Raw genomic sequence first — 17,972 nt, 5'->3', positions numbered from 1 at the left:
GAAACAAGCTTCCATTAAGGACACAATCTCTTGGGGCTCACAATCTTTCTTTTTTTTTTTTTTTTTTTTTTTTAACCTTGTAAAAAGTTTTTCAACCTCAGTTTAACAACTTTTTCTACTAAAATAGTATTGACATCAACACAATTTTTTGTCCCAATACTGTCATGCATAATAAGAACTTTAAGGACACAAATTGTCATTGCAACTTTATTTTATTTGCTCATGATCCTTTGTTCCATATAAGAGGGGAGGACAGTTCACTTTTCAACCTCAATTTTACAACTTTTTCTATTAAAATGGCACTGAATGCAAAGCTGAAACAGCATGATTTCCCATGTTGTGCTGCTTTTTGTGTATATAGAGTTTTTAGCATGGCCACAAATGCCTTATTGTTTACTACCTAATAAAAATGAATTAAAAAAGCAGTCCCTGAAATGTAAACCAAGGTCAATGCAGTCTATGGGTGTTACGCAGTAGCTAGGTGAACAGGTGTCTTTTAGCATCACTGAACCCTTTTTGAACAGTACTATATGTAATACAGTAAGTATTACACTCAGTATAGTGTGTGTGTGAGAGAGAAACTGCAATAAAGTCCCATTGTTGTAAGAGAATCAAGCAGTTACCCATTACCCTACAGAGGAGGGTTTTGTATGTGTGTTGAGGGGGTAATTGTTGTTCGGCCGTGTGTGAAATAGGGTCTGTCCTTTTGTATCTGCAAACAACCCTCTGTAGGACCTGCCCTCCCCCCAGCGAGTGTGTGAGGGGTGTGTGAGCGGGTCTGAAAGACGGAAAGAAAGGACGAATGAAAGAGCACAAGAGGGTGGAGGAAATCCTTTGTGCGTTTAGAGCAGGGCTGGAGATTTGGGATGGGGCCCACACACACACACAGAGAGAAAGGCAGACAAAGAACTAGAGGTCAAAACACATCTGAGTCCCGAAGGAAAATTCCTTTACTATTGCAATTTACATGCATTTTAACATATTGATAGTTTTAAGTTTCAAACTTCTGCTTAGATCACTGTAAGACTCTTTAGAGTGAATCATCTGATAAACATGATGGTCAATTAGGAAAATGATTGACAGGATTTGTCCACACATATGAATATATGGCCTTTAAGTTGTTTATTATTATGAATGTGATATTCACCTTAGAAACAACTTAACATCAAATTAACCACCTTTACCATTTTAAACAAGATCAAAATTGGTTGTATTTTTCAAGTTTCCCAAATTTCTCAGTTTCAATTCTGCTGATGTAACTAAGGCCTGTAACTATTTTGAGAAAATGCATACTTTTATTCAGCAAGGACACATTAAGTTGATCGAAAATGACGATTCTAGTGTTACAAAAGATTTCTATTTCAAATAAATGCTGTTTCATGCATCAGTTTCCAAAAAATGTGAAGCAGCACAACTGTTGTCAACATTGATAATAATCAGAAATGTTTCTTGAGCAGCAAATCAGCATATTAGAATGATTTCTGAAGGATCATGTGACACTGAAGACTGGAATAATGATGCTGAAAATTCAGCTTTGATCACGGGAATAACATATATTACAATAGAAAAGAGATTTTAAATGGTAATATTTCACAATATTCCACTTTTCACAATCAAATCAAGCCCATTCTGTGTTATTTGACACTGAATGTTCAGTTTTACTATTAAAACTTTTACACACTATTTTAATACATACTGTTTTTCCTCACAGGCTCAATGTGTAACATCAACATTGACGACTGCGCGTTAAACCCCTGTCATAATGGCGGCACCTGCATCGACGGGGTCAACACCTTCACCTGCCTCTGTCCGGAGGGTTTCCGTGACGCCACCTGCCTGTCTCAGCACAGCGAGTGTTCCAGCAACCCCTGTATCCACGGCAACTGCGTGGACCAGATCAACAGCTACACATGCATGTGCGAGGCCGGCTGGATGGGACGCAACTGTGACATCAACATCAACGAGTGTTTGTCCAATCCGTGCGTGAACGGAGGCACCTGTAAGGACATGACCAGCGGCTACGTGTGCACCTGCAGAGCTGGCTTCAGCGGTAAGACGCTCTCCCAGTGTCCCAATTCATACTCTATGCTTCCTGACTAGTATGCCAGATCAGTTCTAATGCATTTGCATACTATTTACAGTGGATTTTCAAAGTATGCATGCCTTTTAGGCTGATATTGCCCACAATCCTTTGCCTTGCATAAGAGAAAGAGTTGTGACCGTTCACTTTCAAACTTTTTCTACTAACAGTGGCACTGAGTGGAGAATCGATACAGCAGTTTTTAGATGTTTGAACCTAAAAGTTTAGTTTTCAGATTTAGCTAGCTAAGCTAATGCTTACATGTAATCACCAACAGAGGGTTTGTGCAATTTTATGCAAGTTTTATAATAATGTAGTATGTTTAGATTTTGCTGCAATGTCAAAATATAAAATAAAATAAAATATTGAATCTAAATAAATCTATGTAGTCTAAAATGTCAAAAATAATGCAATTAAAATAAAAGTAATATTATATTATTATTATTATTTTAAATAAAATATTGCCTGGATTGAGTAATATTTTAAGTGGACTTTTGAAATATGCATGCATGCTTTTTGGGCTTAATTTAAAAAATAAATTAAAATAAAGTAATATTTTATTAAATTTTTCAATACATTATTAAAATAAAATAAGTCTTAATACACTTAAGTATGCACTTGCCCACTTTTGTACTACTATTTATCGTTTGTTCTATCTATCGTTCTATCTATTGATCTATCTATCGTTCGTTCATTCTTTTTTCTATCATTCATTCCTTCTATCGTTCGTTTGTTCATTTGTTCTCTTTCGTTTGTTCGTTCTATCTATCGTTCGTTCGTTCTATCGTTCTATCATTCGTTTGTGCGTTCTTTCTATCTTTCGTACATTCCTTATATCTATCGTTCGTTCCTTCTATTTATCGTTCGTTTGTTCTACTGTTTGTTCACTCTATCGATCTATCATTCGTTCGTTCATTCTATTGATCTTTCGTTAGTTCTATTTTTCGTTTGTTCGTTCGTTCTATCGATCTCTGTCGATCTATCGTTTTCTTTTGTTCGTTCATTCTTTTTTCTATCATTCGTTCCTTCTATCATTCATTTGTTCTTTCGTTTGTTCGTTCTATCTATTGTTCGTTTGTTCTATCGTTCATTCGTTCTATCATTCTATCTATCGTTCGTTCGTTCTTTCATTCGTTCATTCTTTCGTTCTTTTGTTTGTTTGTTCATTCTATCGTACTATCGATCTTTCTATCTATCGTTCTCGTTCGTTCTCTTTCTATCTATCGTTCGTTCATTTGTTCTCTTTCATTTGTTCGTTCTACCTATCGTTCATTCTTTTATTCGTTCTTTCTATCTATATCGTTCGTTTCTTCTATCGTTCATTCATTCAATCGTTCCATTTATCTATCTATCTATCTATCTATCGTTTGTTCTATCTATGATTCGTTCGTTCTATTGTTCGTTCTATCCACAATATTTTGTGCTACATAAGAGAATTTTTCTACTAAAAATGCTCATTTTTACTACATTGAATGCTAAGCTGAAATAGCTTTATAGTTATACAAAATATGAACATAAACATTACGTTATAAGCAATTTAAGGTAATTATATTATGCAATTGTATAACCTAGAATAACACTGTAATATTACACACTCAAAAGCACGTTTTCTGACTTTTGTACTTTTATTTCTGCATGATTTGATGGTGTGTTTTCTTTCGTTTAGGTCCCAACTGCCAGACGAACATTAACGAGTGCGCATCCAACCCCTGCCTAAACCAGGGCTCCTGCATCGACGATGTGGCCGGATTCAAGTGCAACTGCATGTTGCCTTACACAGGTACAAACACATACACAAACATCCATTGTGCAGCTGTTTTTTTGTTTTGAAACTTTGCAGAGGTGTGCGTAAAACTATCTGGGGACGTGAAATAACACCACTGTGTCAAGGGTGGCTACTCAAATAGGTCTATTTCCTGTTTGGCCCCTTCCTGTTTCCTGTTGAGGCAAAGAATTGACAATAGAAGGAAACTCCAAGTGACTTCCTGCTACGGCTGGTCACCGTGGAAACTGATAAGGAAGTGCCTGCAGGAACTGAGCTGGAAAAACGAGGCAATAGAAGAGCAAGACTGAAATAACAAATAAATAAAAAATCAGGCTTTTTTTCTTATTTTCTGCACTTACTTTGAGGGGAAAACCTGCAGAATTTAGCAAGATTAGTTTAAACGTGGTTAAATGTTTACTACACTTTTATTGGTAGCAGGAAGAATAATCAAATTAGCTAAAATATTTAATAAACGAACATTCAAAGGGTGTACAGTGTTCTTTTTATGGTATTGTCCTTCTATTATTTTAGTATTATTGATATTATTTTTATTTTTATATTTTTTATTTTAAAGTTATTATAATTAATATTTTTATAAGTAATATTTTACTTCTATAACATATATATTTTGTGTAATTATTTTTATATATTTTTAACTATCAATATTTTATATTTATATTAAAAATGTCTATACATTTATATTAAAAATTGATTTGAAAACTGAAATAAAATAAGTTTTTGTATTAGTTAACATTTTAGTTAACAATAATAACCCTGACCTATATGTATCTTTTTCCTCCATTTTGACACTTTCTCAATGTGTGTTTCAGGCGAGGTGTGTGAGAACGTTTTGGCTCCCTGTGTGCAGCGTCCTTGTAAGAACGGAGGTGTGTGTCGTGAATCGGAGGATTTTCTTAGTTTCTCTTGTGCTTGTCCTGCTGGATGGCAAGGTAAGACTAAGTGCAAATTTTTTTTGTGAGTTTCATGCTCCCTATATGACCCTCATCATCACCGTAAGCACTGTCATCTCACTACACAGGTCAGACGTGTGAGGTGGACATTAACGAGTGTGTGAGGAATCCTTGCACTAACGGAGGGGTGTGTGAGAACCTGCGCGGTGGATACCAGTGCCGCTGCAACCCCGGATTCACCGGAGATCTGTGCGAGAACGACGTTGACGACTGCGAGCCAAGTAAGACGTGCACAAAATGTCAGCATAGGCAGTAACATTACTCGATAAACAAGAGTTATTAAAAGTAAAGATGAAAAATAAGCCTGAATATGGCAGTAACTGTAATTATTCTCTCTCTCAGATCCGTGCAGTAACGGCGGTGTGTGCCAGGACCGTGTGAATGGCTTTATGTGTGTGTGTTTGGCTGGTTTCCGTGGGGAGCGCTGTGCAGAGGACATAGACGAGTGCGTGAGCGCCCCCTGCCGTAACGGAGGGAACTGCACCGACTGTGTCAACAGCTACACCTGCAGCTGTCCTGTAGGATTCAGTGGCATCAACTGTGAGATCAACACACCGGACTGCACTGAGAGGTACACACTCCTTATAGACTCATTTCATCATTCTGCCAAAAGTTAAGATGTTTTTACATAAAAATCACAAAGTCATAAGAGATGATTCAGAGAGTGGACATCACTTGCTAAATTTAAATGCATTTTAATATCATTTCATTCTCTTTTTTTTTTTTTTTATCAAAAATGTTTTCAAATCAATTGTGATTTCAAATTTCTTTATTGTTGGCGTATAAGAAATCTCAATACGTGTTGTTTCTTCTCTACAGCTCGTGTTTTAATGGGGGAACGTGTGTGGATGGCATAAACTCGTTTTCATGCGTGTGTTTGCCGGGATTTACCGGGAATTACTGCCAGCATGATGTTAACGAGTGCGACTCGCGGCCGTGCCAAAACGGGGGCACCTGTCAGGACGGATACGGCACCTACAAATGCACTTGCCCACACGGATACACCGGACTCAACTGCCAGGTACACAAACACACTAATATATATATATATATATATATATATAATATAGTATATAATGGTATATTTTCATGATATAGATCTATTTCACATGCTTTATCTACTGATATTTGGTGTTTTAGAGTCTGGTGCGCTGGTGTGACTCCTCTCCCTGTAAGAACGGTGGCTCGTGTTGGCAGCAGGGGGCGTCTTTTACCTGCCAGTGTGCCAGTGGTTGGACGGGCATCTACTGTGACGTCCCCAGTGTCAGCTGTGAGGTCGCCGCCAAGCAGCAAGGTCAAGATCACTGCTGAATAGACTATTACTTCTGTACTAAACCCTTAAAACTTAAGAGATTTAAAATAGAATATTTTATGTGAAGGAACTGCTGTGGGTTGATTCAAAGCTAATAATGAATTTAATCATAAAAATTTAAGTGAAATTAAATAATTAAAATTTGATAGATTTTTAAATATTTTTTTGACCAAAATTATAAAACTTTTTGCAATATTTATTATTTCTAAACTGGTTAAAGTATATTTTCTCCTAGCATTCAAACAAGCTGCAAATTACTGTTCGAAATGCCTTATTTACCACATTAAAAGTTGCACGTCATAAACTAGCTGTCTCTCTTTCTCAGGAGTGTCAGTGGTCGTTCTGTGTCGTAATGCGGGTCAGTGTGTTGATGCTGGTAACACACACCTGTGTAGATGTCAAGCCGGATACACGGGCAGCTACTGTCAGGAGCAGGTGGATGAGTGCATGCCGAACCCCTGCCAGAATGGAGCCACCTGCACCGATTACCTGGGAGGATACAGCTGCGAGGTACGAAAACACACACACCCCTGAGCAATCGCACATGTACACCATTAATATGAGTCTAACATCAGTTTCTCTCTTTCAGTGTGTTCCTGGATATCACGGGGTCAACTGCAGCAAGGAGATAAACGAGTGTCTGTCTCAACCCTGTCAGAACGGAGGAACCTGCATCGACCTCATAAACACATACAAATGTTCCTGCCCACGGGGAACGCAAGGTACGGGCACCTTCACACACACATACACTGGATCCATCACTTAATATTTCAGTTGGTGAATTGTTTCGATTTGTTTCCTCTGTCCGTGTTTGCAGGTGTTCACTGTGAGATTGACGTCGATGACTGTTCCCCGGCCGTGGATCCGTTAACCGGCGAGCCGCGGTGCTTTAACGGCGGCCGCTGCGTGGACCGTGTAGGCGGTTATGGTTGCGTGTGTCTGCCTGGTTTTGTAGGTGAGCGCTGTGAAGGCGATGTCAATGAGTGCCTGTCTGACCCCTGTGACCCCATTGGATCCTACAACTGTGTACAACTCATCAACGTCTTCCGATGCGAGTGCCGAACAGGATACACCGGTACGAACAGACATTTGACTCACGCCAGTGCTTGAATGAGCACAAATGATCACATTTGCAGTGAATATAAACATATATTGTTGAATCTGACCAATATGAATAGAGTAAACATTAGATAATTTAGTGTTAGTGAATCTCATACAAAAAACATTTTGTCTAAATGTCAATTAATCTTTTTTCTCTCTCAAATTTATATTGCTATAATGCAGTCATTTTCTCACTGTAAAACAGTAATTGAAAGAAAAAAATGCAATCCAGACACACTTATACTTCACAGATACAATTTAAAAATAAAATAAACATTTTATTTATTTAATGTAAATTAAATTCAGTACAACAAAAACTTTTATAACAATTTATATATTTATGTGTATATATATTTAACAAAAAATATATATTTATAAATTTTATATATAATATATATAAATATACAATTTATATATATTATATATAAATATATATTTTTGTTAAATATATGTGTGTATTTATATATACATAAATACACACACGTATATTATATAAACACAAACTTTTATTTTGGATGCGATTTAATCATAATCAACCGTTTGACAGCGCTAAAAAATATATATATATATATATATTTTTTTAAATTATTTATTTATTTATTTATTGCATTTTGAGGTTTGAAGTATGACCTTGAGACTTTTGTGAGCTTTTTTGTTTCAATGTTTGTTTGTTTTTAATTCACAGGCAAGCGCTGTGAAACTGTGTTCAACGGTTGCAAGGACACGCCATGCAAAAATGGAGGAACATGTGCTGTCGCCAGCAACACCAAACACGGATACATCTGCAAGTGTCAGCCGGTGAGTAAAAACTCACATCTTGAAGCCTAATTCTGTGATTTGAGCTTTCTTAACACCACATAAACACCATTGGTGCTTGAGAGCTGTTTAAAAAGTAATTTACACCTTTAAAAATACACTCTCTAACCAGTCGTTCTCTCTCAGGGTTATTCTGGCTCCTCCTGCGAATACGACGCTCAGTCCTGTGGCTCCCTGCGCTGTCGCAACGGTGCTACCTGCGTCTCCGGCCACTTGAGTCCCCGCTGTCTCTGTCCGCCGGGCTTCAGCGGGCATGAGTGCCAAACACGGATGGACTCGCCGTGCCTCACCAACCCCTGCTACAATGGGGGCACTTGCCAGCCGATCAACGATGCTCCGTTCTACCGCTGTTCCTGCCCCGCCAACTTCAACGGACTCCTTTGCCACATCCTTGACTACTCCTTCAATGGGGGGCAGGGCCGGGACATCGCCCCACCACCGGAGGTGGAGATTAGATGTGAAATCGCTCAGTGTGAAGGCAGGGGTGGAAATGCCATCTGCGATACGCAGTGTAACAATCACGCGTGCGGATGGGACGGCGGAGACTGCTCTCTGAATTTCGACGACCCGTGGCAGAACTGTAGCGCCGCCCTGCAGTGTTGGAGGTACTTCAACGACGGAAAATGTGACGAGCAGTGCGCCAACGCTGGCTGCTTATATGATGGATTCGACTGCCAAAGACTGGAGGGGCAATGCAAGTAAGTGAAATTTATTTTATTGTATTTTTTTTATTGTTGTTTTGTTTTATTGTGCTTTTTATGTTTATGTTTTTTTTATTTCATTTTGATATTTTTTTATTTTGGCTGTTTTATTATTTTATTCTTATTGCTTTATCGTTAAGGACCCATTTCTATCCTATATCATTTTATTTTATTTTGCAGTTCTATTTATTTAGTCTTTACAATTTTATTTTTATTTATTTTTTATTTTTATTATTGTTTTATTTTATTGCTTTTTATTTTTGCTGTTTTTTTTATTTAATTTTTTTATTTTTTATTTTGGCTGTTTTATTATTTTATTCTTATTGCTTTATCATTAAAGACCCTTTTCTATCTTATTTTATTTTTATTTTATTTTATGGTTCTATTTATTTAATTTTTGATGATATTTTGACAATCATTACAATTTTTTTTTTATATCTAATTTTAATAATTTTTATTATTGTTTTATTTTATTGCTTTTTATTTTTGCTGTTATTTAATTTTGATTTTTTTTTTTTTTTTTTTTTTTTGACAGTCTTTACAATCTTTTATTTTCAATCTTACAATCTTTTATTAACTGTGGAAAACTGTGCATCCTAATGGAAAAATCCTTCTAAATGTAATGATAATAATAATATATTAAAAGAATGTGGAAGTCAAAAATGCATAGAGAGAAATCAGTGGAAAATCTGACTTTAATTTGTAACCTCCTCCTCCTCCTCAATCTCTCCAGTCCACTGTACGATCAGTACTGTAGGGATCACTATGCGGATGGTCACTGCGATCAGGGCTGTAATAACGCGGAGTGCGAATGGGATGGTCTCGACTGTGCCGATGACGTTCCTCAGAAACTCGCCGTGGGAAGTCTGGTACTAGTGGTCCACATCCCACCCGATGATCTTCGCAACCGTTCCTCGTCTTTCCTCCGCGAGCTGAGCGGACTGCTGCATACGAACGTGGTGTTCCGCCGCGATGCTAACGGAGAGCCACTCATTTTCCCATACTACGGCAACGAGCACGAGCTGAGTAAACACAAACGCTCTGATTGGACCGACCCCGCCCAGCTGCTGCAGCGAGCCAGGAGGAGCCTGACGTCATTTATGAAGTCCCGCCTACGACGAGAGCTGGATCAAATGGAGATCAAAGGGTGAGTGTATCGGTTCACATTTGAACCAATGAAATTGTAATTGTTAAATCAAAATAATAAAATGCAAGAAATGCAACTAACAATTTGTATTATATTGTTTATGAATGAATGTATTATTTTTGTGTACCATTTTTAATGTGCTTTAAATTTGTGATTAAAATGTTTACATGTTTGTGTTGCAGGTCTATCGTCTATCTCGAAATTGACAACCGTCAGTGTTATCAGCAGTCTGACGAGTGTTTCCAGAGCGCGACAGATGTGGCAGCATTCCTCGGAGCGCTGGCCTCTAGCGGGAATCTCAATGTTCCTTACATCATCGAGGCCGTCACAAGTAAGTGCCACATTTGGGCCAAAAACAGTTATTTTACTATTATTTACATACAATTATAGTATTTATTAAAATGTTAATTACATTTTTGTTTTTTATTTTCAGTTTTCATTTTTAGTTTTAGTAATATATATATATATATATATAATATAGGTTTAATTTATTTTAGTTTTAGTATTTTTACTACTTAAACTTGTTTCAGTTACTGGCCAATGCAACATTTCTAATTTTTTAAGTTTATCATCTAATATTTATATTTTATTTTGGCTTTAATTTAGTTTAATTTAATTTTAGTTCAAGTTTGAGTTTTGTTGTTCTTTTTTCATTTCTATTTATCTTTACTTAATTTTTATTTCAGTTTTAGTAATTTTAGTACTTCAGCTTAAATGTATTTTATTTATTTGCCAAGGCACCATTTTTATTTAATTTTTTTTTAATCTAATATTTATATTTTATTTTATATTTGATTCAATTTTTAGTTTCTTTTAAATTTTAATCTTTGTGCTTTTGTCATTTTTATTCTTTTTTTAAATATTATTAATATAAAAAAAATGCTATTTATGTTTAATTTTATTTCAGTTTTGGTTTTTATTCATTTTAGAACTTCAACTTAAACAAAAATTAGAGATGCTGCTTGTCAACTAAGTGAAATAAAATACATTTTTCATGTAATATTTATATTTTGTTTTATTTCAGCTTTATTTTGAATGTTAATTAACAATAACAACACTGAAATGTACTCTATGCAGCTCAAACGCCTTAATCATTAACTGTGTCTGTGTGCAGGTGAGGATGCGCCTTCAAAGACCGGGGAGATGTACCCCTTGTTCCTGGTGCTTCTTGCTCTGGCTGTTTTGGCCCTGGCGGCAGTGGGCGTTGTGGTCTCCAGGAAGAGGAAGAGGGAACACGGGCAGCTTTGGTTCCCAGAGGGATTTAAAGTCACCGAACCCAAAAAGAAGCGAAGGGAACCGGTCGGAGAGGACTCTGTCGGACTCAAGTGAGTGTGTAACACTTTGATTAAACATACATAACATACATCACGTAACCGTTTTCCACCTTTATCAGTCCCATTAATGATAACATACAACTTTGTATCCCATCAGGCCTCTGAAACACTCTGACAGCTCTCTGATGGATGAACAATTGAGCGAATGGGCAGAAGACGACACCGCTAAACGATTCCGGGTGAGTGTGCTTGCTGTTAAGATTGTCTGCTCTCTGTGTAAAGTTATATCCAATGTTTTACTCCGTAATCCCAGATGGATGTGTAACTGTGTGTGTTTGTGTGTAGTTTGAGGTGCAGTCCATTCTGGACATGTCCGGTCAGCTGGATCACCGTCAGTGGACGCAGCAGCACCTGGACGCCGCTGACCTGCGTTTGAACTCTATGGCTCCGACGCCACCGCAGGGAGAGATCGAGAACGACTGCATGGATGTCAATGTCCGCGGGCCCGGTGAGCGCTTGGACCTTTACCATGATGTTATTGATGTAAACTCTGGAGTTTTCTTTAAAACTCTCTTTGGTCTCTCTCGTAGACGGTTTCACTCCACTGATGATTGCGTCGTGCAGTGGTGGCGGTGTTGAGAATGAAAACGGCGAGGCAGAAGACGATCCGTCCGCCGATGTCATCACGGACTTCATCTACCACGGTGCCAACCTGCACAATCAGACGGACCGGACGGGCGAGACCGCCCTGCACCTGGCTGCCCGCTACGCCCGCTCGGACGCGGCCAAACGCCTGCTGGAGTCATGCGCCGATGCTAATGTCCAGGATAACATGGGCCGCACGCCTCTCCATGCTGCCGTCGCTGCTGATGCACAGGGTGTTTTCCAGGTAAAGAACAAATACATCGAGTATATTCAGCTTATTATGATTCAGGAGGGTTTAAACTAAATTAATTTGTGTGCAATCGACAACAGCTATATGATTAAAGACATGAATGTTCACATAATAATTTAATATAATAATAATAATAATAATAATAATATGTATTTTAAAAAGACATGGTTTGGTTATTTTCTTTTAATTGAACTTTTGGCCATTGAAATAAAACTGAAATAAAGTAAAATATAAACATGAGATGAGAAATTTTAACAAATGAAAATTAAAAATGTTGCCTTTGCAACTAACTGAAATGAGTTTAAGTCAAAGTACTAAAATTACTAAAACTGAAATATAAATTAAAGCTAATTATTTAAGAAATTACTAAAAGTAAAACTGAAATATAAATGAAAGCTAAAATATTTAAGCAAAAAGCTATCAAAATGACAACAGCACATAACAAAAGTACCAAAAAATGAAAAATATAAAAGCCAATTCAAAATATGAATAACTACTATATATAATAGTTATCGATCTTCTATATATAATTTTTTCTTTTAGTATCCATCCGCTAACTAATGTCTATTCATTGGTGACATTGTATATTATGTATATGTATATTTAATATATTATATAAAATAACAATGTATAATTATATTTAGTTTTGTGCACATTTTGTATTTATAAATTGTGATTTTATATTCTCTAGATGCTCTTGTTTGCTGAATAATGTTAAAACATGGGTTTGTTTTTGGAAATAGATTCTCATTCGGAACCGAGCGACGGATCTGGACGCCCGCATGCATGACGGAACAACTCCGCTGATCCTGGCTACCCGACTGGCTGTCGAGGGAATGGTGGAAGAGCTCATTAACTGCCATGCAGATCCAAATGCTATTGATGATTCTGGTATGATCACAAACTCATGCTCAACCAAATCTCTCAAAAAACCTTTCTTAGGTCTTTTGAAGATGCATGGATGCCTCCACTAACTCACTGTTTTTGTTTCTGTAGGTAAGTCTGCTCTTCACTGGGCGGCTGCGGTTAATAACGTGGACGCTGCTGTCGTTCTTCTGAAGAATGGAGCGAATAAAGACCTACAGAATAACAAGGTGGGTTTTTGAAACGGAATAAATAAAACAAAGTCGATGAGTTTATTATGGAAGCTTGTTTCCATCATGAAATAATAAAAAAAAGGATAATTGCAACTTTTTATCTCACAATTGTGAGTTTATATCTCACAATTCTGACTTTTTTTTTTTTTTCAGAATTACGTGATATAAAGTTAGAATTGCGAGTTATAGTATCAGAATTTGAGTTATAAAGTCATTATTGAGAAACTCGCAACTGCATGTTATGTCCAATTGTGAGGGGGAAAAAGACTGAGGTTTTTTTTCTCAGAATTGTGAGTTTATATCTCATAATTCTGACTTTATAACTCACAAGTCGCAATTCTGAGATAAAAAGTCTCAATTACCTTTTTTTTTTTTTTTTTTTTTTTTTTTAAATTTAGTGGGGGAAACAAGCTTCCATAGTTTATAATTGAAGTCAAAAATTAAAATATTTATTCCAGATTAAAAATGCAATACCTTGTGTGTGGCCTTGTGTTATTTACATTTAACATTTAATTACATTTATATATTTATTTATATATTAAATAAATTAACTTTTAAAATGAAGAGAAAAAAAAACTTTTTAATTTAATCATTTTTTATGTGCAATTTATTAGGTTTTTGCTTTTTTAAATCTTAATATTTTGGTGTAATTTATTTTTTATTTCATTTTTTTAGTGGTATTTTTTTTTTTTTTTTTTTTTTTTTTTTTTTCTCTAGTAATTTTAATTGTACTTAAAGGCAACATGTCTATTTTAAGTTTTTCCTCTAATATTGATAATTTATTTCAGCTTTATTTCAATTAACAAAAAATTAACGATAATAACCTTGTTTTGTAGGAGGAGACGCCACTCTTCCTGGCCGCTCGTGAGGGCAGTTACGAGACCGCTAAAGTCCTGCTTGATCACTTGGCCAACCGTGACATTGCGGATCACCTAGACCAGCTTCCACGCGACATCGCGCAGGAGCGCATGCACCACGACATCGTCCGTCTGTTAGAAGAGTACAACCTGGTCCGGAGTCCCCCGCTGCCCTTATCGCCCCCTCTCTGCTCACCCAACACCTACCTGGGCATCAAACCCAGCCCGGGCAGCGCCAACAACAACGCGGCCAAGAAGGCAAGGAAACCGGGAGGTAAAGGCGTGGGAGGAGGGAAGGATGGTGGAAAAGACATGAGAATGAAAAAGAAAAAGAGCGGAGAGGGCAAAAACGGAGGGATGATGGAAGTGGGCGTCCTCTCGCCTGTCGATTCGCTGGAGTCGCCCCACGGTTACCTGTCAGACGTCTCCTCCCCACCTATGATGACGTCACCCTTTCAACAGTCCCCTCCCATCACTTTGAATCAACTCCAAGGATTGGCTGATTCTCACATGAGCGGAGCTCTTCAGAGTTTAGGGAAGCCGTTTGACTCCGCCCCTCCACGCTTATCCCATATGCCAGTGGCTAACAATGGAGCTCAAACAGCTGCGTGTGATTGGCTGCAAAGGGTGCAACAGCAACAACAGCAGGCAGGCTTCACACAGCTGATACCCACAATGCTCCCTGCCACCTCTATGCCACAGGTCATGGGCTATCCTACGATGCAAACTAGCCACCTCAGCGCGGCGTCGCACATGATTCCCAGCCACGCCCACCAGAATATGCCGCCCATGCAGCACCAAAACAACGCCTCCTCCGGCCACGCCCTCTCTCATCACTTCCTAGGTGACCTGAGTGGGCTGGATCTTCAGTCTGGTTCTGGACACGCCCCCATCCAGACCATCCTGCCGCAGGAGAGCCAGCGCATGGCTCCTCCCATTTCTAGCACGCAGTTTCTGACTCCGCCTTCTCAACATAGTTATTCCAACCCCATGGACAACACGCCCAGTCACCAGCCGCAGGTTCCTGATCATCCTTTCCTCACGCCCTCTCCTGGCTCTCCTGACCAATGGTCAAGCTCGTCTCCACATTCCAACTTGTCTGATTGGTCAGAGGGCATCTCAAGCCCACCCACCAGTATGCAAATGAACCATATACCAGAGGCCTTCAAGTAGGCGGGGCTTTAGCATCAAGAAGCTAGACTGAATTACTGAATAGACTCTTTAAATGATTTTATATTAATGATAAGAACTGTTTTTATTGATTTTTGTATGCTAAGAACCATTTTTATTATTTTTTGTATTTATTTAAATGTGTTTTGGACTACAGATATAAAAGATCTTTTTTTAATTTATACTGTATTTTATTTTTATTTTGACCATTAACTGTTCTGAAAATAATTTTGAATATTGTGATGCTGCCAGAATGTTTTTTTTTTCCCCTTTGGTTATTTTGTTTTTAATTAATTTCAGTATTAATTAGATTTTATATGGTCCTTTTTACCAAACTGTTAGTTTTCTGTGAACAAAAAAGTAGAAAAAGAGTCTTAATATTGTAATATTGGATGTATTCGAATGGACGCACACATACACTCTGGCATGCCTCTACACACGTTTGTTTGTGTTTTTACATAAAAGAGAGTGGTTTATTATGACTGATTTATGCTATTTTACCGAGTATTGTCTGTAGACACTGTTCTGAGTTAATTGAGAACCCAAATCTTTTTCCCATGGTACCTCACTTCAGGTGGTTTTGGGAGCTTTTTCATATGTAGCGTAGCAATCACTGTTATTTATTGCCTGCTGTAGACATGTAGGACATATTCTAAGACATGTAGATGAGTGTGTGTGTGTGTGTGTGTGTGTGTGTGTGTGAGAGAGAAAGAGACAGATGTGTGTGTCGCAGTGTGATGACATCATTGGTGCTCAAGAGGTGTGATTGTTGCTTTCCAGACTTTTTACGTTTTATAAATGCATATCAAATGTTCTAATGACATAAAAAGACAGATTTGTAGTTTGAGGAGAAAAAAAAAGTATTTTGTTCAATGGTTTTTGTAAAGTACCTTTCCTTGACACAATAAAGTACACCGTTTGGTGACATTACTTTTACTATGTCTCGTCAGACTTGATTTGCCTTCAAAACATTCATGTGAACACTATTATTATTTCTTATACACTACTGTTCAAAAGTTTAGAATAAAGATTTTTTTTAAAAATGTTTTTGGAAAGTCTCTTCTGCTCACCAAGGCTGGATTTATTTGATCAAAAACACAGTAAAAACAGTAATATTGTGAAATATTATTACAATTTAAAATAACTGTTTTCTATTGTAAAATATTTTAAAATGTAATTTATTCTTGTGATTCAATAAAACATTATGTAACTATAATATTAATATTTCAAATAGCTGTAGTAGGTTTCAGCTTCTCACTCACTGGCTGTATTTTATGTGGTTATGTTTAAAAAGATGACCCCGAAGCATCTCTGGATGGATGAGTGTAAATGCTTTTCCCAGATTCAAGTGGAACCAGTGACATTCACTGAATTAATTTTTCACTTCTTCACCTCCGTCTGCTATTTAAAGGCTGAACGAGGCACTTGATTCACCTGCTGCAACCCTCCATTTACAGCCTGGGAAAGTGCACTAAAACATGGATCTAAAATTAAATCAGCACTATCAAATATGAAATAATAACATGCTCATATGTGTGGTTCTTTGGTTTCCCAGGCTGCTCTGCACATATTAGTGAGAATGGTTCATTCATTAAAATAACTTTTGGTTTGTTCTGTTCCCGACACGGACTCTGTCCCTGTGTGACTCTGTTTAATCGATTAAAGTGACTCTGTTTAATCGATTAAACTTGCGCAGTGACCCGGAAGTGTCTGATTAAATGATATACATGTTTGTTGATAGTCTGTGGACATACATTAAAGACGTATCAGACTTTAAAGGGTTAGTTCACCCAAAAATTAAAATTCTGTCATTAATTACTCACCCTCATGTTGTTCGTTTACAAAATATTAACAAAGTCCCTTGAAGACAAATCATTCACTCGGCGGCCATCTTTGAAACGCCTCTCGTGCATGCAAGTGCAGCTCCTATCTCTTTGAATACGAAAACATCAAATTCTTAAAAGCTGTTTGCCAAGCTTTCAATTACAATTCATATTTAAAATCACCAATGAAATCTGACAACAACTGTCTCATAACTTGTGTTTCTAAATGCTCGAACCATGACAAAAAACGTTATTTTTCAGGCTGGATCAAGCTAATGCGCATGCGCAATCCGGAAGCGCGCGTCTGAGCTAACGGCCGCTGCAGTGACGCGATGACTTTACCAGTCGGCGATTCTATAGTCTTTTTTATTTATAAAAAAAATAATATGATATTATATGATTGATGATTTATGATGATTATATTATGTAATTATTGTATTACATGGAATTACATGGATTACTTTAATTATGTCTTTACCTTGCTGGGGCTTGAAAGTAGTAGTTGCGTAGGCTGTCAATGGACGGACAGAAAGCTCTCAGATTTCATTAAAAAGATTTTCATTTGTGTTCCGACGATGAACGAAAGTCTTACGGTTTTGGAACGACATGAGAGTGAGTAAATAATGACAGAATTTTCATTTTTGGATGAACATGATAGCTCATATCAAATAATATCTCACAAAAACTACACTAAAGCTCATCTGTCACCTACCATGAATCGATGGTTCCCAGAATCCTCAGCAGGGGTTCGGTTAAGAATGCACAAGGGATTTGGTCAATGACAACCCAGGTCAGATGAGCTGCTGCTGTCCTGCTTCGCCCTCTGTGACTGAACACCGCACATTACGCTCATCTGCTGCAGGGGGCGCTGTTTCTCACACCAGCTGAGAATACCTCCCCGCTTATTTTCCTGAAAATGTGCGATTTTAAGATGCACATCTGTACTTCGATCTAATACCTGTT

General features: G+C 37.4%; 1 protein-coding gene across 1 annotated transcript in view; it reads left to right on the top strand.

The window, feature by feature from the left end:
• The window catches only part of notch1a (notch receptor 1a), a 35,052-nt gene extending 18,930 nt beyond the window's left edge, over window positions 1–16,122 (top strand). The window contains exons 13-33 of the mRNA XM_051877619.1: window positions 1,712–2,050; window positions 3,747–3,860; window positions 4,676–4,795; window positions 4,885–5,037; window positions 5,159–5,387; window positions 5,636–5,837; window positions 5,957–6,110; window positions 6,454–6,638; window positions 6,718–6,850; window positions 6,946–7,203; window positions 7,915–8,027; window positions 8,172–8,743; window positions 9,480–9,893; window positions 10,076–10,224; window positions 11,008–11,218; window positions 11,325–11,406; window positions 11,513–11,675; window positions 11,758–12,056; window positions 12,806–12,953; window positions 13,059–13,156; window positions 13,996–16,122. Of these exons, the coding sequence (XP_051733579.1) occupies window positions 1,712–2,050; window positions 3,747–3,860; window positions 4,676–4,795; window positions 4,885–5,037; window positions 5,159–5,387; window positions 5,636–5,837; window positions 5,957–6,110; window positions 6,454–6,638; window positions 6,718–6,850; window positions 6,946–7,203; window positions 7,915–8,027; window positions 8,172–8,743; window positions 9,480–9,893; window positions 10,076–10,224; window positions 11,008–11,218; window positions 11,325–11,406; window positions 11,513–11,675; window positions 11,758–12,056; window positions 12,806–12,953; window positions 13,059–13,156; window positions 13,996–15,189 (5,330 nt within the window). The 3' untranslated portion in view covers window positions 15,190–16,122. The remainder of the gene's footprint in view (window positions 1–1,711; window positions 2,051–3,746; window positions 3,861–4,675; window positions 4,796–4,884; window positions 5,038–5,158; window positions 5,388–5,635; window positions 5,838–5,956; window positions 6,111–6,453; window positions 6,639–6,717; window positions 6,851–6,945; window positions 7,204–7,914; window positions 8,028–8,171; window positions 8,744–9,479; window positions 9,894–10,075; window positions 10,225–11,007; window positions 11,219–11,324; window positions 11,407–11,512; window positions 11,676–11,757; window positions 12,057–12,805; window positions 12,954–13,058; window positions 13,157–13,995) is intronic.
• The last annotated feature ends 1,850 nt before the right edge of the window (window positions 16,123–17,972 follow it).

Source organism: Ctenopharyngodon idella, chromosome 21 (genome assembly GCF_019924925.1).
Source record: "Ctenopharyngodon idella isolate HZGC_01 chromosome 21, HZGC01, whole genome shotgun sequence".
NCBI lineage: Eukaryota > Metazoa > Chordata > Actinopteri > Cypriniformes > Xenocyprididae > Ctenopharyngodon > Ctenopharyngodon idella.
Note: the sequence above shows the minus strand (reverse complement) of the source record. Positions and strands in the feature narration are given on the sequence as shown.